This window comes from Neopsephotus bourkii, unplaced genomic scaffold (assembly GCF_033783945.1).
Source record: "Neopsephotus bourkii isolate Nb327-2 ecotype Australia unplaced genomic scaffold, CSIRO-AGI_Nbou_v1 NB_593, whole genome shotgun sequence".
Classification (NCBI taxonomy): Eukaryota; Metazoa; Chordata; class Aves; order Psittaciformes; family Psittacidae; genus Neopsephotus; species Neopsephotus bourkii.
Window position 1 is genome coordinate 524,051 of NW_026901094.1, and position 21,592 is coordinate 545,642.

The 21,592-nt window shown below is 50.8% G+C and overlaps 2 protein-coding genes across 4 annotated transcripts; both read right to left on the reverse strand.

Moving 5' to 3' along the window:
• Positions 1–2,534: 2,534 nt before the first annotated feature.
• Positions 2,535–5,023, reverse strand: AURKAIP1 (aurora kinase A interacting protein 1). Of its 2 annotated transcripts, none has more exons than XM_061351499.1 (4): positions 4,980–5,023; positions 4,492–4,580; positions 3,558–4,000; positions 2,535–2,699 (listed from the first exon to the last, which is right to left on the reverse strand). In XM_061351499.1, exons 2-4 carry the CDS (start codon positions 4,541–4,543, stop codon positions 2,592–2,594), a joined length of 603 nt encoding a protein of 200 aa, XP_061207483.1. In that variant the 5' UTR covers positions 4,544–4,580; positions 4,980–5,023; the 3' UTR covers positions 2,535–2,591. The 2 variants fall into 2 exon arrangements, with proteins under 2 accessions (XP_061207483.1, XP_061207481.1); XM_061351497.1 differs by having other exon boundaries at positions 4,944–4,989.
• An 878-nt stretch (positions 5,024–5,901) lies between these two features.
• LOC133211296 (C-signal-like) lies at positions 5,902–16,556 on the reverse strand. Of its 2 annotated transcripts, none has more exons than XM_061351521.1 (6): positions 16,416–16,556; positions 9,080–9,131; positions 8,609–8,796; positions 8,091–8,246; positions 7,166–7,276; positions 5,902–6,208 (listed from the first exon to the last, which is right to left on the reverse strand). In XM_061351521.1, exons 1-6 carry the CDS (start codon positions 16,554–16,556, stop codon positions 6,194–6,196), a joined length of 663 nt encoding a protein of 220 aa, XP_061207505.1. In that variant the 3' UTR covers positions 5,902–6,193. The 2 variants fall into 2 exon arrangements, with proteins under 2 accessions (XP_061207505.1, XP_061207504.1); XM_061351520.1 differs by lacking the exon at positions 5,902–6,208 and adding an exon at positions 6,248–6,974.
• Between the last annotated feature and the right edge of the window lie 5,036 nt (positions 16,557–21,592).

Sequence of the window (21,592 nt, forward strand, 5' to 3'; positions counted from 1 at the left end):
CTTGGAGGTACATCAGCAAAAAGGCACATAGCATTTATATGGCAGACTGGCATAACTGCCATGGATGGTTTACAAACAGCTGTAAATGACCCAGTTGTCCCAGACTTCTACACATGGTTGTGTAATTACGTCTAATAGATGTGAAAGCAATGATTACTCTTAGCAGACTACAATCTGGACTACTACTTAGACAGCATACCATTTAACAAGCAACTTTACTTCATGGAGACTCCACACAAGTACCTTAATATAACATGATCCTTGCCATAGTACAAGAGTTCACTTGCACTGGAATATCAGGAGGTACTGAGTTATTATGCTTTGCAATTCCCACATGCCATTATTTCCCACTAAACCAATATAAAAACGAGTTAGAGAGCAAGGTGGGGGTGCTGATCCAGGAGAATGGCAAAGTTCTCTGCCTGCATGATCCCAGCAGACAAGCTTGTGATCTACAGCCCCAGCATCATGCTCCCCAAGAGCAAGAGAGGTTTTATATCAACCTAGAGAGACATAAAACCTAACCTAAGCCTTAGTGGATAGAAATGGGTAATGTACCCTTGGGTAGTTCATGTATTTAGCATCTAGAACAAAAATGCAATCTGTAGGATAAGACAAAATCAAGGCAGAATAAAGCTCAAAACTGGAATCAGACGTACAGCACTGATAAATTAGAAGGGCATGCTAATGCTGTCCTTTTATAAAGTCTTTTTCTCTGTGTAATCCCAAAGGCATCCCAACCCTTCAGCAGCCAGCAATCTCCTGGAAATATGCAAACTGATTACCATTCTCCCCTAGACAGGAAACCAGCAAGCTTGGGCTGAGAGTCAGAAAGAGAAGCTCTAGGGCTGACAGAGAACACTAGCATAGACACTTAAACGTGATGAGGGAGGGAAAAAACATGGACCTGACTTCAAAGGTGCTAAATCACTCAGGCCTCAGCCCTTCATCTGTGCATCCTTGTGCAGGGAATGCTTACTGCTGTTTTAGAAACACCCCAATGCACTCTGCCTGTTTAACAAACCTGCAAGCCAGGATCAACATTGTCTTTTCTTGCTTGGTAAGTTCCTAAGGCTCATGGCCAGACATCCTCCTCCTCCAAATGCTGACAATAGGCTGCGAGAGTCCTACTGGTCTTGGTTAAAAGCAACTGCTGCCTATTTAAAGCATGAAAAGGACAGAACACGTTTTTAATATATTTGATCAAAGTTGCCTACTGTTAACATATGGTTTGGGGAAAAAAAAAAGCACTATAAAAATGTGCTAACCACATGTTTCTGCAGGACTTCAAGAGCTCGCAGAAAGCCACCAGTTCTCCGACAAGATTAATGCGTTTTTAACTGTGGGCGTACCCTTTCCTTAAAATACCAGCGGAAAACCCAGCCAACTTCCACACCAAAGGCTAAGGAGCTCCAGAGGGTTTGAGTTTATCGCCATCTAGTGACAAAAGTCATACACAGAACCTCAGGCACATTGCTTGTGTGGAGCCCCTTGTGCCTCCTGCAGCAACACTAAACCATACCTTGTGGCAGGGAGTTCCAGAGATTACCTTCTGTTCCCTTCCCTTTCAGCTTAGGCAAGCGTTCTGTTCTTGGAGATAAAAGGGAATGCATTTTCAGGGCAGCTTCCCTGTGTGCTGCACAATGATAGGCCTAAGGGAGCTCATTCTTTTTCCCTCCTTTCTCTCTGAGGTCAGTCCACCTCATCTGTCTGCTAGAATACAGACAAGGAAGAGTTAAATACACAGAAATTAATTGCCTCAAACAGGAAAATCAGCAGCAGAATCTAGATATCAAGTCCTTTGTCAGGGTTTATTTAAAACTTCTCTATTTTTCACAGATTTCATTACTTCCTTCAACCACGTAATACCTGATTACAACGGGGCTGTCTCGGGCACAAAACAGGTTTTATGGGTAATGAATAATTAGCTCTGAACTTTCACCAATGTGGGCTGGGTAACAGTGGATGTTCTGTAGGACAAGAAGCAATTGTAGAAGAAAACTCCATGTTTTATTTATTAGCACCAAATAGAACAGAAAAAATAAATGTGTCCTTTAAGGATGCTCATGCACACCAAGGCTCCTGGTAAGGGAGACTTAAAGCTTATGCAGATATACTCTGATCCAATTCCTATTTCACCATAACTCTTAGTAAACACCAGCCCTTCTACAGTAGAACTATGAAAGAAAGAGATTTTGAGAACTTTCCAACATGCTTGTGTAACAGATAATCAGGAGAATCCTTTCACTTCATCCCATCTGCCACAACTCATTGCTCTTGTAGCACATCCTTCAGTCTAATTGTAAATAGGAACTTCAGAAATCCAGCTTGTCTAAGATCCCTTTGCTCACAGTCAGGGCAGCAGCACAGGACTGTACAGCAGTGCCAAGGCACTATACAAGAGCTCACACCATTCCCTTGGGGAGGAAAAGCATACTGCTGTCAGGTCTGCCCTTGGAAAACTGCTCACTGAGATTGAAAGTTTCCTCCTACTGATTTCATCACACTCAGAAAAAAGTGAAATGTAATCCATGTACTTAAATACCCTTTTTTTAATTATAATTACAGGTAAACAGCCGTTACAGATGTGTTTATTGCTTTGAGCTTTTCAGGAATATCTTGGGTGTTTGCCATCCTGCAGGGGGCTTTTTCAAGCCTGCTCGTTTCCAGATGCGCTCCAAATCTTTCTCAAACTTGGCCTAAAACAGAACATATAAACAGACATAAAACTCTAACATAGCTTAGAAGCAACACTCAAGATTTCATCCCTTGTCCATGTATTCCAGGGGGAAACCAGGTAATAACATAGACACAAAGGACTTTTAGCAGGCAGCTTATTCCAAGTGAATTTCTAAGAAAACATACTGACAGGCACAAGCATTATTTTAAAGCCCTGTGCAAAGGAAACTAAGAAGATGGAAAATGAAACTAAGCAAATTAAGAGGATTTCCTCATCATAAAGTGCTCAACACTGCTACCTATGAACCTCAAGAAATGGCATTACAATTAACCCCAATCTGCATCTAGGCAAGTTGGAAATCACCAGAGAATGAACTAAACTGTATTATAGCAAACCTAACAGCTGAAAGGTAGTGGTGAATGAAACATCTGTCTTTCTTCACCCCTTCTATTAAGGGAAGTAAAAGGCTTCTATACAGGAACAGACAACAGGAAGCACTTGAGGATGCTGGCAAGACAGGACAGAAATTAAACCAGTCTCTGTGATGTGACACAGACATATGAATTACCCTTCCACACAAACACTACAATTCCTCTCCATTAGCCACACAGAAGTTACTGTCATGAAGAAAGGTTATGCCTAGTAACTACCACACATACTTGTTTACAACCACAGAGACAGTGTGAATTACAGCTTCTGAAGATGCACAGGTCAAACACTAACTAGAAAAAGCTATTGTACCAGTAAATGCTGAATTCATTAAAGCTGCTGCCGCCACTTCCCCTAAATCAATTCCACTTCAAACCATCAGTTGATACCTGAACCAGTCCCAGAAGCAGGCGCATTTATGTCACGAAACTCCCTACCCTGAGCTTACCTGCCGTTTCTTCTTGCGACCCTCCTTTATCCTCCTCCGTATGAACTTCCTTCTCTTCAGCAGCTTTTTGTACTTGTGCCTATTCATTTTCCTCCTGCGAATCTCCAACACGTTCTTACATTGAACCTTGTTGTTAGGTGTTCCTTCTCCTTCCTCCACATCACCTCCCTCCTCGGCTGGGGGACAGTCATACTGCTGGAGGGGTTCCCGGCCAGCATCCTCCTGAGCATTGAGGCCTTCTGCTTTCGGAAGGAAGTACCTAACTGTGAGCCAGCTCTCCAAAGGGCTGATGGAGAGTTTTCTGGGGATCAGAATCTCTTCCAGTTCAGGGTCATGGGACGGCTGAGCTTGGGCTCCACTCTTGTTCGAGGGCTGCGTGCAATAGTGTGCAGGTGGAGAATGATAGCAAAGAAAGGAAGACACTGACCTGGGCAAACGGTGGCCTTGGAGGAGAAAAGAAGTTCACTTAAGAGGCAGAAGTTTCAAGCAGAACCTTAAAAAAAGCTCTGCCCAGCTCTCAAACCATCAGACAACTGTGGCCAGGATAACCTCCTAGAGGAAGCTGCTTACAAACTACATTCCCATCACAAAAACAAGGAAGGATGTATTTAATTCGACTTACACTGCTATAACATCACTACTAAAACTACATTATACAGTGTTTTACTGTATAAACTGCGTTAGTGCAGTTTGGAATGGGTAGAAGTGAGCAGTTTCCTGTTTTAAGCCTTTCTACTGCTGTGCAATCGCCTTCTAAGCTTAAAAGAAGTCAAATCAGAGCTACACAATACTGACAGAGACATAACAACAGCCGACAAGCACTGCATCCGCAACAGCCTCACTGCTCCTGCCCTGCTTGCTGGGAAGGGAGCAAGCACAGACCCACCCCAACCGAGCAAAGCACAGGAACCTGGACCACAGAACAGCCACGTACCTGCAATCCGGGAAGCCCTCAGTAACTGGGAAGCCGCCTGTGCTATTAACATGCTGCTTCACTCCACGCACTGTCGGAGGCAGAAGGGACTGTTAAAACAAGAACACTGATTCAACGAGGTAAATACGTTTCCAAAGCTCCTCCCCATTACCCCACTAATGGCGGGCTGAGGCACCTGCAGCACCCTCCTCACTTCACAGCACACCCCTCGGTTCTGCGGCAGGGGCCTACCCCACAGGCACCGCTACAGCCGCGATTAATAAAGCTTCGGCTGCCCTAGGCTCAAAACCAAGGTCGCTTCAGCCGCAAGTCACACACACGGGGGGGAAACGGTGCTTCCATACCACAAAACCGAGGGGAAACGAGGAGCCCGTGGGGCGCAGCCTAACGAAGGGCCAACACCGAGGGGGGCCGCATCATCCCCCCCTCCACAGCCCCGCCGCGGCCCGCACCGCCGCTCCCCTCAGCCCGCGGCCGCCATCACTCACCGGCCCACCCGCCTCTGCCCCGGAACTTCCGGCCGCGGCCGCGCAGGCGCGGAGGGGCCGGGCTCGGGGCACAGGGGAGGAGGGAGGGCGGCTCCGTGGGCGCTGGAGCGAGGCCGTGTGTGAGCCCCGCGGCCCTCACAGCAGGCAGAAGCCCCCGGACGCGCTTGGGAGGCTGTGGCAAATAGGTCCTGCCGGCCCCGCAGCCATCTCCGTCTGAGCCGTGGGGTTTGTGTCCGCATTCCCCGCAGCCAGGTGCGGGGAAAGCATGGAGACGGCTCCAGCGAGATGATGGAACGGGTTTCCAATGCATCAAGGGGCCATGGGGAATCTGGAGCAGGCGTGCAGTGATCAGAGAAGGGGAATGGCTTGAACCGGCCCGAGGGGAGACTGAGCTGAGCTCTTAGGCAGAAGCTCTTCCCTGTGAGGGTGCTGAGGCGCTGGCACAGGGTGCCCAGAGAAGCTGTGGCTGCCCCATCCCTGGCAGTGCTCAAGGCCAGGTTGGACACAGGGGCTTGGAGCAAGCTGCTCCAGTGGAAGGGGTCCCTGCCCGTGGGGAACTGGATGAGCTTTAAGGTCCCTTCAACCCAAACCACTCAGGGGTTCTGTGATGACTTCTTTTCTACACCCAATTCAAACTAAAGAGTTCAACAAGCTTGCCCCTTACCTGTTGGGTTTGGCACCCTTTGAGATGGGAAGTCAATGGCTGGCAGTTGATAGCACTGCGTGTGGCTCACCTGCTCAACCACAGCAGCCCATCACTGAACCCTCGTATGGGAGCGCAGTGTGACAAGCAGTCATGGGTGAGGCTTCATATCCCTGTCAGCACGGGGATGAGCACGGCAGACAGCGCTCCATGCACACCCCAGGGCAGGTCTGCGGGTGGCTGCTGTCCAGGAACAGCCCCGCCTGTCTCTCCCACTTACCTGGCTGCTGTTTGTCTTCCCTGAGTGGTACAGGAACCCACCGCCTTGGCGCAGCATGAAAGTGCCTCATCAGCTGGCAGGGGGGAGCGATGCTCAAGCCAACCCCAGACTTCAAAGAACCTTCTGCTTTTATACTTACTCCCAAGCAGAACACAGGGCGCTTGTTCACCAGCTGCTTTGAGGAGTTCAGGCTAGAACAAGGGTCTGCCTCAGCTTCACGTCCACCCCACCACGTCAAACCCATCTAGCCCCAAGGGTGAGGGTTCCTTCCTGCAGTGTACGTTTCTCTGGTCAGGGAACAGAAGCCTATGTGCAGACAAATGAAGGGGTTCACTAACCAGGCTGTTTGTTGAAACAGGGCTTTATTGAAGACACCTCAGAAGTTTATGTACAAAACAGCATTGCCACCCCCGTGTCAGGATGTTAGTCACCCACTGGGAACAAAGCAAGTGCCTGGTGTGTGCTCTCAACCCGGGGACACGCAGAGGTTGCTGAGTTTAGAGAAGTACCAAATCCATGTAGTTTAGAGCTGGGCAATTGCAGCCTTGGCTCCATGAGGACTGAAGAAAACCAAAGAACCTTTCCCAGAGCCATGTCTCCAGCAGACTGGAATCTGACAGCATACACTGGGCCTTACTCTGAGGTCAGGTCATTTACTTCTGCAAAGGGTTTGGAAGTGATGAGGAACCAGCCCCTGGATCTAACTTGCTTTATCTTCGATCTATTTTAGATGGTTCCATCACTAAGAGCACAGTAGTATTTGCAGGAAGCATTAGAACAGAGCAGTAGCAATACCAAGGAGAAGAGTCAGCCACCTCACTTCCCACATACACCTAGAAAGAGGCTGGTATCCAACTGGCTATTTCAACTAGTGTGTAAGAAAACCCTAAGGACACAGACAATAGTGGCACAGTTAAACAGTGACTGATGTGCTGTTTCTGCAGTGTGCTGGGCACTTCTACCACGGTAGCGTTTCCCCTTGCCAGTCCAGGAAGGATCCGTTCTCCTTTTCACCAAGACGGTCCAGAACAGAGAGGATACCAGGGATAGCCTCTTGCACCTGCATGGGAGCCTACAGCAAATCAAGTTAGGTCATTACAGGGAATAGCTCACAGCAGAGAATCAATGGCATTTAAGGAGTTACTAGAATCAAGGGGGATGTATTTCCATGTTTCTCAAGGGCCTCTGCAGCACATGGAAGGGCTCTTCACAAGGGGTGGGACAACGCGGGAGTCATACTGTCACATTTCATGGGTCACTTACCATGTTTCCACCCATGTCTGTCTGGAGCCAGCCTGGATGCAAAGAAATACAAAGAATTCCATCCGATTTCAAGTCTGCGGCCAGACACCTGGTGATCATGTTCAGCGCAGTCTATGGGAGCGGAAACCATCCATCAGTGTGCTAGCTTTACAGAGCTTGAGCAAGACCTTAAGCCAAGCTAAGTGTCACCTCCCTTCCACCGTGCTGCCAAAGGAAGGGGCAGTACCCGTATCATAGTAACTTATCCAGGCTTAGTGGGGCTTCATTCTCAGAGATGCCTTTTAAGAGAAGCACTGTGAAAGCTCTATCACCCTTAGCTTGCTGCCCAAAGATTGAAACCAACTTATGATAGAAGATAAAGACCCATGTGAAACTGCTAAGGAGCTGTGGAGAAAATAATATTGACATAAGGACTCTGTTTTTCTGCAGTAATCACTACACAAACATTCCGAGTTTGACTTCTGAACAGGGAAAACAAGCACACTAACAGCTTATGAGGAGGTGGTGTAGGAGAAACTGTATGCCTGATCTTGACTGTACAAACCCTGGATGTGACAACCCTCAAAACTGCACCTCTCCTTAGCGAGCATTGCCAGGTACAGCTCAGCACACCTTTTGCTGAGTTATGTGCTTGCTGTCTTGCTTGGGCTGGACAGGAACACAACGAATAGGTTGCACACCTGATGGCATCAGTTCTTCCCTGTATGCCAAGTCCCTCTGCAATGGGTCTGTATGGGAGTCATGATGGAGCCTGTTCTTAAGAAGCTGGCATGCTCGCTCCAGATGTATGGTGTTCCCATTTCCAGCCATATGAGGAACAAGGACAGTTCCTGTGTCAGCCTGTCCAAGAGGTGCTGCACCCCTCACCTCATCATCCTAAGCTCAGAGTGGTCTTTAACTCACCCATTGAGCACAGCCCACAAACCTTTGCTATCCTGTAGGGGTAGACCTTGAGGAACATCTCATTTGCCTGGACGAGTTGCATGGAGGCAGCAAGAGAGGACATATTGATAATAGCAGCTCTGTGGCAGCCCATTCCCGTACTCAGCTGGGCTGCCTTCCTCAGAAGGGGGAGAAATGCCTGCGGAAACAAGAGTTTGTTTCAACTTGGTCAGCTTGCCCTTGGCCAAGGCAATCTATGGAGAAGGGTGATGGCTCCCCACACAAGCTGACTATAGGAAACCTGGCTATAGCAGCCAGCTGTAGGCAGCAAGGACCTTCAGTCTCTTCTGCCCACCTCCTAACCCAGCCAATCCACTGGAGTGACCTTATACCAGGTGGATTTAAATTAAAAGAGCCTTCATAAAATGATCTCTTGCTGCTCTCTAGGCGCACAGTGTGATATCAGAACTGTGTCTGTGCAGTCCCAGGGTGACAAATGCTTTGGTTTCAAGGGGAAAAGCCTCTTCTGGTACCATAAAGCACGTGCCCCCCAATCCTTACCTTGGTGACCATCAGCTGGGCAACCGTGTTGGTTTCATAAATGGTGAGCATTGTCTCTGCTGTGACTTCTTCCAAGGAAGCAAGCACATTGATGCCAGCGTTGTTAATGAGGCAGTTCAGCCCTTTGTCGCCCACAATCTCCTCCACTTCCTTGACTACTTTCTTGATGCTGTTTTCGCAGACCACATCTGCACAGAGGAGCCAACAACAGCCACAGTGTGTGGGTCAGATGCTGTTTGTCGCTGTACAACGTGTGCTAAAGCAAAGCTAAGGCATTAGTCTGAATGGGGACAGCATACTGAGATGACAGCCTGAGGAGGGCTTCACATAGGTTATGTTATCTGAAGATGAAGGTAATGGTTTTCAGTGGCTGGAGGTCATGTACAGCTACTGATCACCCAGGAGACCAGTTCCTTCAGATACACTCACCTGGCTTAGCTGAATAGAATGATATATAAGCCATTTACTCACCCAGCTGAAGGAGCTTGATGTTGCTGTATTGCTTGCTGAGCTGCTGGAGTTCCTAGAAAGAAGAAATCTTTCAGGTTACCATTTACATTGCCATGGCTATTACATAAACCAGCTTGAAATCTGCACCTCCAGCATTGAAACGGCCATTTCTTTTCATAACTGGGCTGCAGGCACTGACACTGCTTTGGCTGCAACCTGCTGAGCATCTTTCCTGAGAGCAAGATCAACTGCCTCAAGAAACTGGACTCTTCATACTGAAGACCACCAGCACGCTGAGTTGGAGTTCTCAGTGTGGGCAGCTCGAGGTGTGCTTGCAGGGTAACCAAAGCTCTTTGGTCAAGCAGCTCCCAGTGCCAGTTACAGCAGACCCAAAGCTCACAGTGCATTCCAGGACAGGAATTCCTCACTTCTTTAAGGAAAGCAGGATTCTCCTGAAGCTCAGCTCGTGCTTTACATCAGGTCAGGGCTATAGGAATGCTTAAGAAAAACCATTTGGAATTAGTGTCATAAATTAGTGGCATTTAGGATGGTTTCCTAGCAATTTTCCCATGGAAATTCTGTTTTCCTGCACTCTCCTTAGCTTCAATTCTTGTACCTGAAGGTAAAGCACACATGAAACCAGTTACATACACAGCAACTGTCCACAAGAGCTATTCCCTCCCTGCTAGATAGCTGTAATTCACTCATCTGCCTACTATCTCTCAGCAGAGAACTGACTGGTGTTCTTGGAGGAAACCAGTGCTATCCTGGTGTTGCTGCTGGACAAAGTGTGTCCAAATTCCAGCTGGAATACTGACGTTTCTGTGCCATGTAGCCAAGTGGGAAGCGCGGCCAAATGTAACAGATGGATTACATACTCCCAGCTATGTTTAGGAGACTGAGCAACCTGGCCAAACATTCCAGCTCAAGCAGATCCATTTCTTTAGGAGCCCTTTGGGAATAGGGGTCAGGAGGGCTGGTTTTGAAAGAGTACTTCTTTGCCACTTGGAGACACTTCGGGACTCGGTGTCCTCTGTCAAGCTGTAATGCATTACATCCTTTATCTCAGTTCATACTCGGCAGGATTCCCTCCAGGCTTGTTTAGAGAACTTGTTCTCCCGCTGAGGACAATCTACAACTGCAGTTAAGGCCATTAAGGGGAGGGGAAAGGAAGGGGAACGAGTCAGAAGCACAAAACCAGAAGACATTCCTTCCCCTGGATAGGGCTTAATGGGAGAGTTTTCAAGGGATGAAAGGCTCAGAACACACTGTCTTGTTTATCGATAGCCAGGCATGAAATAGTTCTGCCATGTCAAGGCCTGCAATAATTCTGGGGCTTTGGACTGGACTTGGGTTTGACAGCATCACTTACTCGATAATAAACTCCAGAAGTGCTCTGCCTTCCCAAGGTTTGTGCATTTATTTATAGGCACATTGCTTTACTCTCTGGCAGAAACAAGCTACTAACTTGTGCTAAAAGGCCAGGGATGTTCTGTGTAGTGACAGCAGCCGAGAGGCTTCTGAAGTGAGAAAGCAATATGTTCAATTACCAACTCCAAAGAGGGCAGGATTGAGCATTCATCCGGAACATAACCAGCATGAAATTACAGTTGCTGGATGCAAATCAGCTTTCAAATGCAATGATTTTTCCATTGAGTTAATTCCTTGGTTAACAAGTGACTCCCACTTCAGTGCTTGGAGTTTCTCAGAAACAGCTTCCAGGCATAAAACCACCTCAGAGTGCTTTGGTCTTGGGGAACATTATTCTGCCTTATATTAGGATATAAACAGGAGATGAAAATCCAGTCAGGAAACCTAAACACTGCAGGAAAGCCTCTCCTTTTCCCTGCTGTACCTAGAAAGAGCATGCAGGGAGGAGCGCTGAGGCACATTGCACTGCCATGCATGCAGCATGTCTGCATACAGCCCTTTCGAGCCACGTGTGCTGCTTCTCTTCCCCCACCCCAGGTAGTTCTGATCAATGGCATCAAAAGCCTCCTGCATCCAGAGAGCTCTGGAACTATTACTGCAATGCAATGCAATGCAGTGCAGTGCAGCCCATAATGGCAGCACATAGAGAAGAATAAAGGAGCTCATTGGCACTGCTGTTTGAGGTGCAGCTCATGCTATAACGTCAGTTCATGCAGTTTCATGTGAAGACGGCTGACATAACCCAGGCTAAGTCATTTTTAGTTGGAGTAATGTGATAACCAAATTGGAACCAAGCAATACAAACCCAACACCACAACCCCCTCGTAGCTCTGCACCTGGATAGTGCCCCTTGAGAATCCATTCTTAGGGATTCCAAGGAAAAATTACCCTCTGATTAGCATCTCCTTTCCTGCCTGCTGATCCTAACTATGATTAACAAAGAGCCAGCCTAATCCACTTTAAACAAGGCTATCCCAGGTACAGCTCCATCAATACGCAGGGTATTTATTGCTGGATCGCAGGCAGGAATGTTGTCTTTGTCATTTAGCAAGATTTACTCTGTCTTCTTTCTGAAAGCATTATTCACTCTGGTTACAACTCTTGGAAAGGACCTGGCCATCCGAGGCCAGTTGGAAGCAACCAAGCCAAACTAACAGAGCCTGTAGGCAGCTTTGTCAGGCAACAAGCACTTGGGTATCTGTCACATCATCCTGCTCGGACAAAGTCAAAGATGGATCATATTGAGACAGGCTATCCAGTATCACAGTGTACAGCCAACTCACTGCTTGGCTGTGTGGATGCTTACACTGAGCTGCTGCAGACTGCCCAGAAGAGCTAAACCTTAACGCTGTAGGAAGTGCAAACCACTTCCAGAATACAGCAACAGCCCAACACTGCAATAAGCTTCGAATGAGAAGGACCTCAGGAATGCCCCCTTTGCCTCATACAGCCCCTCTGTCTCCTTATAGCACTGCTCTTCCCAATAGCAGCCACATGGCTTAAATATGTAGGAAAGGAAAACCACAACCAAAACCTGACAGAGACAGTGAGCAGGAGCACTTCAGTGCGAGCTCTGTGTCTGACAAGGGAACAGACACTGCACTGTTGGTAACACTATCTCCTACTTCAGAGGAAGGGAAACAGCACATTAAGCCCTGGAAGCCTTCCAGAGCCCAGGAGAGGACTCTTGAGCAGGGAGGAACTGAACGCTTTCTTGTTCACCTGGGAACACACTTGGGCTTGCGGGAGAGCAGGAGGAACAAGAGATGCTCCTGTCCCACACTCAGCTCTCAGCACAGCCAAGCTGAGTACACAGAGTGCTGTGAACTGATTTACACTGGGGCCATTTGGATCCCTTCAGCTACCTGGCTCCCCGCAGGAAGCCATCTCTTCCTTTTACATCCCAGCAGGTCACAGTGGGGACTACAGCATCATTAGGTGCAGCCTGAGACTTCAGGTCGGTCGGAGGGGTTTTCCCACGTACAGGGAAGCAGGATGGGGGAAAAGGAGCATGAAACCAAAGCAGCACGGGGAGGGGAACACAGATGGGTCCATGAGCCATCTGCTTTATAACAACCACGCTGTGGTTTTGTCCATCTGGAGTGCAAAGACAGGACATCAGGAGTGTTCTGCAAGAGGTTTGTAGCTGCTTCGAGCGGCCCAAGCGAAGGCAGCTCCGAATGAAAGCGTGGCTGAAGGAGCTTTCCGAGGAGGGGCAGCGGTTATCTCGATGCGCCTGCAGGCCTGCTGCGGGTTATCGTGTGATCTGAAAGCCATTTGTTAGGCAAATGTTCCGCGGAGGCCACCTAGGAGCTATTCAATGCAAGGAGGCTGAGTTTTTACAACTGCTGCCAGCGCACTCACATGCAAGAGCCTGCAGCTGCTCAGCATTAGCCAGGGTGAGCGAGTTACAGGGGTGCTGCGCTCTGTAGCAAGCAGAGGAAAGCAGAGCCCAGCATCTCTCCCTGAAGCCAGGTCCTCAGGGCTCTTGTCCATCCACTCTTAGAGGACTCCGGAGTATGCGGTTATCTCTGTGTCAGCTACACCCTGAGATTCCTTGGATAACTCGCAGCTCCCAGGGAATTGCTGCTGACTGTCATGCCCTCAATGGATTTGCCAGGAGCTCAGTATATCTCATCACTTTTCCTCTAAAAACCGGCATTCTGCTTTTAAACGGCTTCTTTTTTCTTTTAAACGGCATTCTGCAATAGGATAATGCTATTGTACCAAAGCCGGTGAGAGCAGACTGTCCAAGGCTGCTGTTCTCCAAGTGCAGCCTCAAATCCAGGAGGAATAAAGGACAGTGCGTTCATATTAAGCAGGATATTTTACATGGTCCCTTCCCACAGAGAAGAACAGGAGGAAACAAAAGTCAGCTGCTTGAATCACCGTCTAGAGACAAAGGCAGCACTGACAGCTCAGGTGTGCAGGGAAAGAACAAGTCCCTCAGCATCACCGCCCAGTCTGCGGTCAACAGGCAGGTATTAACCAGGCAAAGCCCATTTTGTGTGCACTAAGACAGTGCCGAGGGAGGGCAGGAACCTGAACTCGGGGGTTTCAGTGCTTGGGAAGTCAGTGAAGGGAAAGCAAAGGAAAGAAGATGGCTGAACCTTTCCCATCCCACACTCAGCATTGCCAGATTGGATCCGAGCTCGGAGGCAGTGGTTGCACGTGGTGCCAAGGCTGCCGTGGCTGGAGGCTCTAGCACGCCTGTGCTTGCCCTCTGCCAGCGAGAAGGACTGGCAGCAGGGTGGATGAAGGGCTGTGCCAGCGCCGTGTGCTGCAGATGGGACAGATAACACCAGCGAGACAACCACAGCACCTTCACTGCAGAGCTCCCTTCCTTGCGGAGCTTCCAAAGCCATCTGTTGGAAATGTGCTTTCAGCTGCCTGCAGAGGTTCCTATTGATGTCCTGCCAAAGCGCAGCACATGGCCTAGAGGTCCTTACAAAGAACAAAAACCCACCCTGATCCACCAAGGACAAGTCTCACCCCCCCAAAACCCAGCCCTTTGGGATGCACCCCATGTGGCCTGCAGAATCGCCACTGGGGTTACTGGAACGCGGCTCTTGGCCAGCTTCCTGCCTACAGGAATCGCGGCTGCCAGAGTCTTTCCAGGTTTCTCCCACTGCTAGTGAGGAGTGACCCAGGCTCTTCCCAAGCACTGAGGGTTATTTCAGCTGCTGGGGCAGGTTTGCCAGCCTTCCTGCTCAAGGTTTTGAAGTGCTGGCAATGAAAGCCCTCACAGAGCTGTGTGAAGCCCAGGTGATGCTTCCTAGGATGCTCTTTAGATTCAGTTTAAGGCAGAAGCTCTTCCCTGTGAGGGTGCTGAGGCGCTGGCACAGGGTGCCCAGAGAAGCTGTGGCTGCCCCATCCCTGGCAGTGCTCAAGGCCAGGTTGGACACAGGGGCTTGGAGCAAGCTGCTCCAGTGGAAGGGGTCCCTGCCCATTCTAGGCTCCTATGAACCATGCTGCTCCTCCCTGCCATTGATGCATGTCCATTACAACGAGAAATCACTGCTGAACACGAGGGCCACTTGGTGAAAAAGCCCCTCCCTCAGCACGAAAGCAGCTTTAGAACAAACAAGTGAGCAGGGAGATTTCTATCTCACACCAGGTCCGATGTCTCCGCTGGTTTCCTGCGCCGCGGCTGCTCTGTGCCGGGGGTTGTGCAATCACCAAGAGGAAACACGGCTGGGACAAGCGCCAGAGCTTGTAACAGGAGTTAAAAGCAACCGGGATGGTGAATACCTGTGCAGGGGCTCATGGAGCACAGAAGGGGGGAAAGGGGGGGCTGCAGGAGCCTGCTGGACTGTTTCTCAGCAAGTCCATTCAGAAGCATCCTGAACGTGCCTTTGTGCTGGAGAGAGATTCGGACATGAAACAAAGCTGTTTCCCTTCAGCTCTGTAAGCACCTGCAGAGCAGCACAGGGCTGCTGGAGGTGGGAACTCAAGCATGACCTGCACTATAACCTGTGAAGGAGAGGGACTTGGGACAAGGGATGTAGGGACAGGCCAAGGGGAATGGCTTGAACCTGCCCGAGGGGAGACTGAGCTGAGCTCTTAGGCAGAAGCTCTTCCCTGTGAGGGTGCTGAGGCGCTGGCACAGGGTGCCCAGAGAAGCTGTGGCTGCCCCATCCCTGGCAGTGCTCAAGGCCAGGTTGGACACAGGGGCTTGGAGCAAGCTGCTCCAGTGGAAGGGGTCCCTGCCCGTGGAACTGGATGAGCTTTAAGGTCCTTTCCCACCCAAAGCACTGTGTGGTTCTAAGGGGGAGCTCACACCATCCCTGAGCACTTCCGTGCCGCACTGAACAAAGTTGTCAGGTTTCCTCCATTGCCGGCACGGTGCGATCAGAGGGCTCCCACACTGTGATTCCCGACAGAACGATACCAGGCTGGAAGCTCTGTTTACATCCCTTCGTGCCAGGGAATTCTGCTAAGGCAGCCTCGTGCCGTGCTTTAAATCATGCAGAGGCTTTTGGTATCAATTCTCAATGTAATGGGTATCAAATAAGCTTCTGGGATCGGTTTTCCTATGGATGTTGGGTGTTTGAGAGAGTCATTGTTGAGAGCTCAGACTCCTGCAGCTCTGGAGCCCTAGGGCTTTGCTAAGAAAGGAGGAGGAGGGTGATACCTGCGGGCATTGCCGTGCTGCCCTGCAGCATCCTGCCCCACTGAGGAGAGTCAAGCTCACATTAGAGATAGAGCAGACGAATGGCCACAAAGTGAGCAGACCCATAGCCCTCATTGATTTGCCTCCCAAAGGCTCCTGGAGTGCCCTTAATCCGCCTGACAATCATTCCTAACAGCGTGGGGATGGGGCAGGACTCCGAGCTGCACTGCTGTAGCAGCAAGAACGAAAGGGCAAGGGGGTGCAAGGGAATCCACCACCAGCAGCATGTAACAAAAGCCACTGGATCTGGTCCCTGCCCAGCCAAGAAAGGCACTAAAGGGGTGTTTAACTCGTCATTCATTGGGGCGTTCTCACTCACTGCAAGTCAAGTGGAGAAAGGGGGGAGTCAGACAGGGCACAGCCCCTTCTGGGGCACAGACCCCGTGCAGAAAGGACAATGGAAGCTGTAACGGGTTGCACTGGGAAGGATTTCGGAGGCGTGGAAGCAGCGGCGCTTGGGATGCCTGAGCGGGGGTTCCCGCTGCCCTCGGGAGCGGGCGGCAGCATCCCGACAGCTCGGAGGCTCCCACAGCACCAGCTCCATCCCATCCATCCCTCCATCCATCCCGTCCATCCACCCATCCACCCATCCATCCCCGCACTTGCTGCCGGGACCTGCGCTTCCAGCAGTGCCCCCCCCCACGGGTACCACTTGACCCCCGCGCTGCATCCTCCCCTCCGGGGCAGGAGGGCTCCGGTGCCCGTAGGGCAGAGAACGGCCGCAGCCCCTCCCGACGCTCGCACCCCGCTTACCTGCGCCTTCTCGGGGTACCGGCAGGTCGCGATAACGAAGTCCGGGGAGGGGCTGGCGGCTGCGAGGCCCCGCACCAGCCCCAGCCCGATGCCCCGGCTGCAGCCGGTGATGAGCACGGAGCGGCAGCGCGGCTGGGACATGGCTCGGCTCGGCTCGGGCTCGGCTCCGCTCCGCTCCGCTCCCGGCGCTGCCCCACGCGGTTCTCAACCTGCGCGGCGCGGACCCGGCACCGCCGCCCCGGTCCCGCCCCGCCCGGCGCCTCCCACCGCTGCCTCCCGGCCCCGCAGCCCCGGCGGGCGGGCACAGCCGCGGAGAGCTCGGCTCCTTCCTCTCCCTCTCTCGCAAAGGGCACAGCGGACCCGAGCCCCGCCAAGCGCTGGGGAGAGCCTGGGCTTGGCACAACAGCAGCGCCGGACACCAGCTGGGACCCGGCCCTGGCTCCATCCTGCGCTCAGAGACCCGCAGCGTTCCAGGGTTGTCACAGAGCCACAGAGTGGTTTGGGTTGAAGGGACCTTAAAGCTCCTGCAGTCCCAACCCCTGCCACGGGCAGGGACCCCTTCCACTGGAGCAGCTTGCTCCAAGCCCCTGTGTCCAACCTGGCCTTGAGCACTGCCAGGGATGGGGCAGCCACAGCTTCTCTGGGCACCCTGTGCCAGCGCCTCAGCACCCTCACAGGGAAGAGCTTCTGCCTAAGAGCTCAGCTCAGTCTCCCCTCGGGCAGGTTCAAGCCATTCCCCTTGGCCTGTCCCTACATCCCTTGTCCCAAGCCCCTCTCCAGGTTTCCTGCAGCCCCCTTTAGGCACTGGAGCTGCTCTAAGGTCTCCCCTTCAGGAGCCTTCTCTTCTCCAGGCTGCCCCAGCCCAGCTCTCCCAGCCTGGCTCCAGAGCAGAGCTGCTCCAGGCCTCACAGCACCTTCTGCTTTGAACAGACTTTGTCTTAGGACTGCTGAGACAACACTGAGAACACCACTGCCCTTCCCTGTGCTCTCCCTCCTTTACTCCCATAGACATATTCGCTCTGCCCTTGGCACTGGATTAGCTGCATTCAGTTTGAAGTCTCACTGCTCCTTACACACCGTGAGTACGGTCGAGCCAGTCTGTTCCTCCTTCCCTCCCAGCAGTGATGGGCAAGGAGCAGCCGCTGCCACTTCAGCTCAGCCTTGCGGATAAGAGGCCGGTTTCACACACGGAGCTTTGGAATGAACGCATCCAGCCATGCACACGCTGTTCATGCTCACACACAGAACTCACTGCACCATACCCAGGGGATCCAGAGCATGTGATTATTGCTCTGCCATATGTAGAAATGAACGTGCAGCTCCATCGCCCTTTGTTTAAAGTGGAGCCACACAATTAGATTCCAGTGTTCTCAGGGGAAAAGCTCCTCATTGTGCGAGGATGGGATGTGGCAACATGCCAGCAGCAGGGCTGCCCTGAACACTGATACCTGAGCTTTCTCCTTCCCTCCAAAGCAAGCTCTGTTCCAGACACCTCTGTCTCACAAACACGAATGCTCTCCTCTTTCCCCAAGGGATTCACCCATCACCACCCTTCCCATGCGCACACTGCTCACTGCACAGCAGTTCTCTGTGCGTTATCTACCACGTTTTGATGGCTTGGGAGAATTTAAAACAAAAAGAAATCCCTGTCAGGCAGAAGACTGCTCAGTCAACCTCTTTGTGCCTGTAATGTATTCAGCCCTCGCTGTCAGCACATCCGAGCGCTGCCAAGCGGAGCTGGAATTCTGGGCATGAGTTAACCCGGAGCAGCAGCACCGGGATTGGAAGCAGACACCCCTCTTAGGGGACAAATGCAGCAATGAGAGAGGGCAACAGTGGAACCGACTCACCCAAGCCACTGGAGACCCCCGTTTGGCTCTTCATGCTGTGCTTGCTGCTGTGACTGCAGTCTGGGATTCGGAGTCTTCTCAGAGGGGAGCAAACAAACTGCAAGAAGAGGCTTTCCTCAGTGAATAAAGCAACCAAAATCCCTGCTGTTGTCTGGATGCTGGAGATTCAGAGCTGACACATACAGGATCCCATGTAACGCTTTACAAAGCTCTTATTCATAGAGCTATAGAATGGGGTGGAAGGGACCTTAAAGCTCATCCAGCTCCAACCCACTGCCATAAACAGGGACCCCTTCCACTGGAGCAGCTTGCTCCAAGCCCCTGTGTCCAACCTGGCCTTGAGCACTGCCAGGGATGGGGCAGCCACAGCTTCTCTGGGCAGCCTGTGCCAGCGCCTCAGCACCCTCACAGGGAAGAGCTTCCTCTGCTTTTATAGATGGGAGAACTGGGACACAGTCACACAGCCATACGTGGATTCCCTTCCACCAGCTGGGGTTGAGGCTGTGCAGCCCCGCTCAGGTATTCTCACTGTGTCCTTTCCCTTCACCTCGCACCAAGTCCTGCACACTACAGCTCCTCAAGCCCTACTTGTGTCTAACTCTTGAAGCCAAGGCTCTTTTAACCACGCTCGGAGAAGCCAAATTCTTGTGCTGTTTATCTCAACCCGAGTTGAGTTGGAGGTACCAGCAGCAGAATTGCTTTGCTTAGTAATTCCTCACCTACATTTCAAGGCAATAAAAACAAGGGTTGCTTGGCAACTCTCACGGAGGACTTACCCAGCAGGACAATGGAGAAAATCCTCCTTTTCTTTCGGGTGAAGCAGCGCCCTCCAGGAATTGCTACTTGGAGTTTGTGTACTGGAGTGAACTCCCTTGATTCAGCCCCTCTTTGGCTTGGGTCTGGCTCTGTGCAGGACGTGATGCAAAGCTAGTTTTGATCATCTTTTGAGGGCTCTGGCACTTCTTCCATCCAAGAACATCCCAGAATATTTATAGTGTTTGTGGAACTATAAATTACCCTTAGAGTGATAGGCTGGAGGCAAAACAAGCAGAGTAAGGTTTAAACCAGACACTCCCTCTAATGAAATGGCTTTGAATCACCAATCCACAGCCTTCAGGTCAGCAGGATTCCAGACCAGACTGGGACGCTGGACACAAGAAGAGCATCCTCTGCCATAAACCAAAGCCAGGAGCTGCTTTGGTACTGCAGACGTGGCTCCATCAGAGGTGGCAACAGAATCCAACCCTTCTTTGGTCATCTCAACCACCAGATTTTTGGCTCACCCAATGGGGGATCTTTCCCTCTTGGGCATCACCTGCCTGGCATGGGCTGTGCTGGAAGTTATTCCATACCTGAGGAAGTAGTTCTCACCTCAAAAAGGTGAGCTTTGCTGGTTGACCCTCTGCTGATACAAATGCAGACCTCCACTGCTCACTGGACTTACAGCCGAGGGGTCCATTGTGGAGGAAACATTAGCCAGGAAGCCTGAAGCATGACTTCCCAGAAGGAAGGAGGACTAGGCTGTGTCACAGACCAGGGAGATGGCTTTATCTGAGCCAAGAGAAGCACAGCTTGAGTCTAAGTCAGTTTTCAGTAAGCATTGTCCCTTCAACGCCAGATAACCTCTCTCCAGCCATAAGGAATTCCATGTGAACACCAGAGATCAACAGAGGAGTAACCCAAGGGATTCTGATGGGAAAGAGCCACGCTGCAGCCTTCAGATGTTCAGAAAACAGGAGTCATAACTCACCTCAAAAGCTGAGACTTGCATATGCATGCACAGACATAAAACCGTGGTGCTGCTTAAGCTTAAACTTCATTTCAGTAAACCTAAGCTCCAACCCGATACAGGCAGATTTCTGTGGGTTGTAACCACCACAACTAGAGTTGTCCTCTTGCTTTCTGAACCTTTTAAGTTCTAGTTGCTTTCCTAGTAAGTGGAGCTGAATTAAAAGGTTCAAAAAGCAGGTTCTTCACCATAAGCTCCCTAAGAGCTCACGTGAAGGATGCCTGCCTGTCCTATGTCATGGTTAGGGCATAGACTGCCACACAAAGCCCCCCCAGTCCTGCCAGACCTCAGTGGTTTTCATCACTACCACTCTCAGATGTGCCTAAGGTGAAGGCTTCTCTAACAAAAGGCAGCCCTGTTCCCTTCAGCTCTGTAGGAAGCACTGGGGAAAGCAACCAGCAGATGTGGAGAGAAAAAGTAGGGTTGTAAGAGGGCACTAAGGGTACGTGAGGAACAACCAAATGACTTCACATTGGGCTGATTCCCGTGTTTTTTTCCAGGCTCTTTTAGCACATTGGGCCCCATCATCCACCTGACGCCTACCCCAGGAACAGTGCTTACAAAAGATGAAGTGAACAAGTGCTAACTGGTGCCAAAGAGAAGAGAATGCTCTCGCAGCTCCATCCCTGGGCCTTGTGGCTTGCTGCCTGTCAGCAGCACACACTTCCTGAGTTGTCACAACAGTTCCCTGTGGCTGGCTCCCAGCAAACCCACCACAGATGTTCATCCATTTGGAAGCATTTTCACACCCCAGGAGCAGGCAGCTTGCCCATTTCAGTTCACGTGCCAAGGAGCTGAGCTCCTCCTGAGCCACAGCTCTGTGATGGCCCAGGGATCAGCTGGAACTGCCACCTCTGGGCTTTGTCCATTATCACCCACGTTACCAGGACCAGAAATTCAGCCATCAGCTGTTTTAAGGTGGATAAAAGGCACCTTCCAGCTCCCAAACCTTTGTGGACTGGTGGATGTTGTTTGGGATCAGCTGGAGAGGTGCCCAAGCACAAAGTGCCCAAGATTCCTGACTTCAAGGAATTCAATTCAAAGGGCCCCAAGCTGACTGCTTTGGAATGGTGATCCATTTATTCCCTGAACAAAGCTTGACACTCAGGTGTAAGCACTCAGCACAGTAAATGCTGAACAACAACTACTTGTTTGTAAATCCCCACTAAACACATGCAATAGCTCTTGAATCTCAGCTTTTCCAAGCAGTTCCACCTTACACACCCCCTAGTTACTGTAAGGATCTTCTCCAAGCCCACGTCCCTGCCAAGACGTTCTGTGCAGCTCTCTGTACCAGGCTTTTTGCTGGTAAAGACAGATTGTTCTCTCCTACAACAGGACATCTTTTAAACCTGTAATAGAATCCCTTTTGTTTTGGAACAGAATCACTTTAATGTAAAAATATACCCACTTCCTCCCATTTTTTCCTCTCTAACAGATGTACTAGAAGGCAACCACTCCTTACTCAGAGCTGTACATGAGCACAGTAGTTTATAGCACACAGATGCTTAATTTTATGCCAAGTGACATTATGTTCA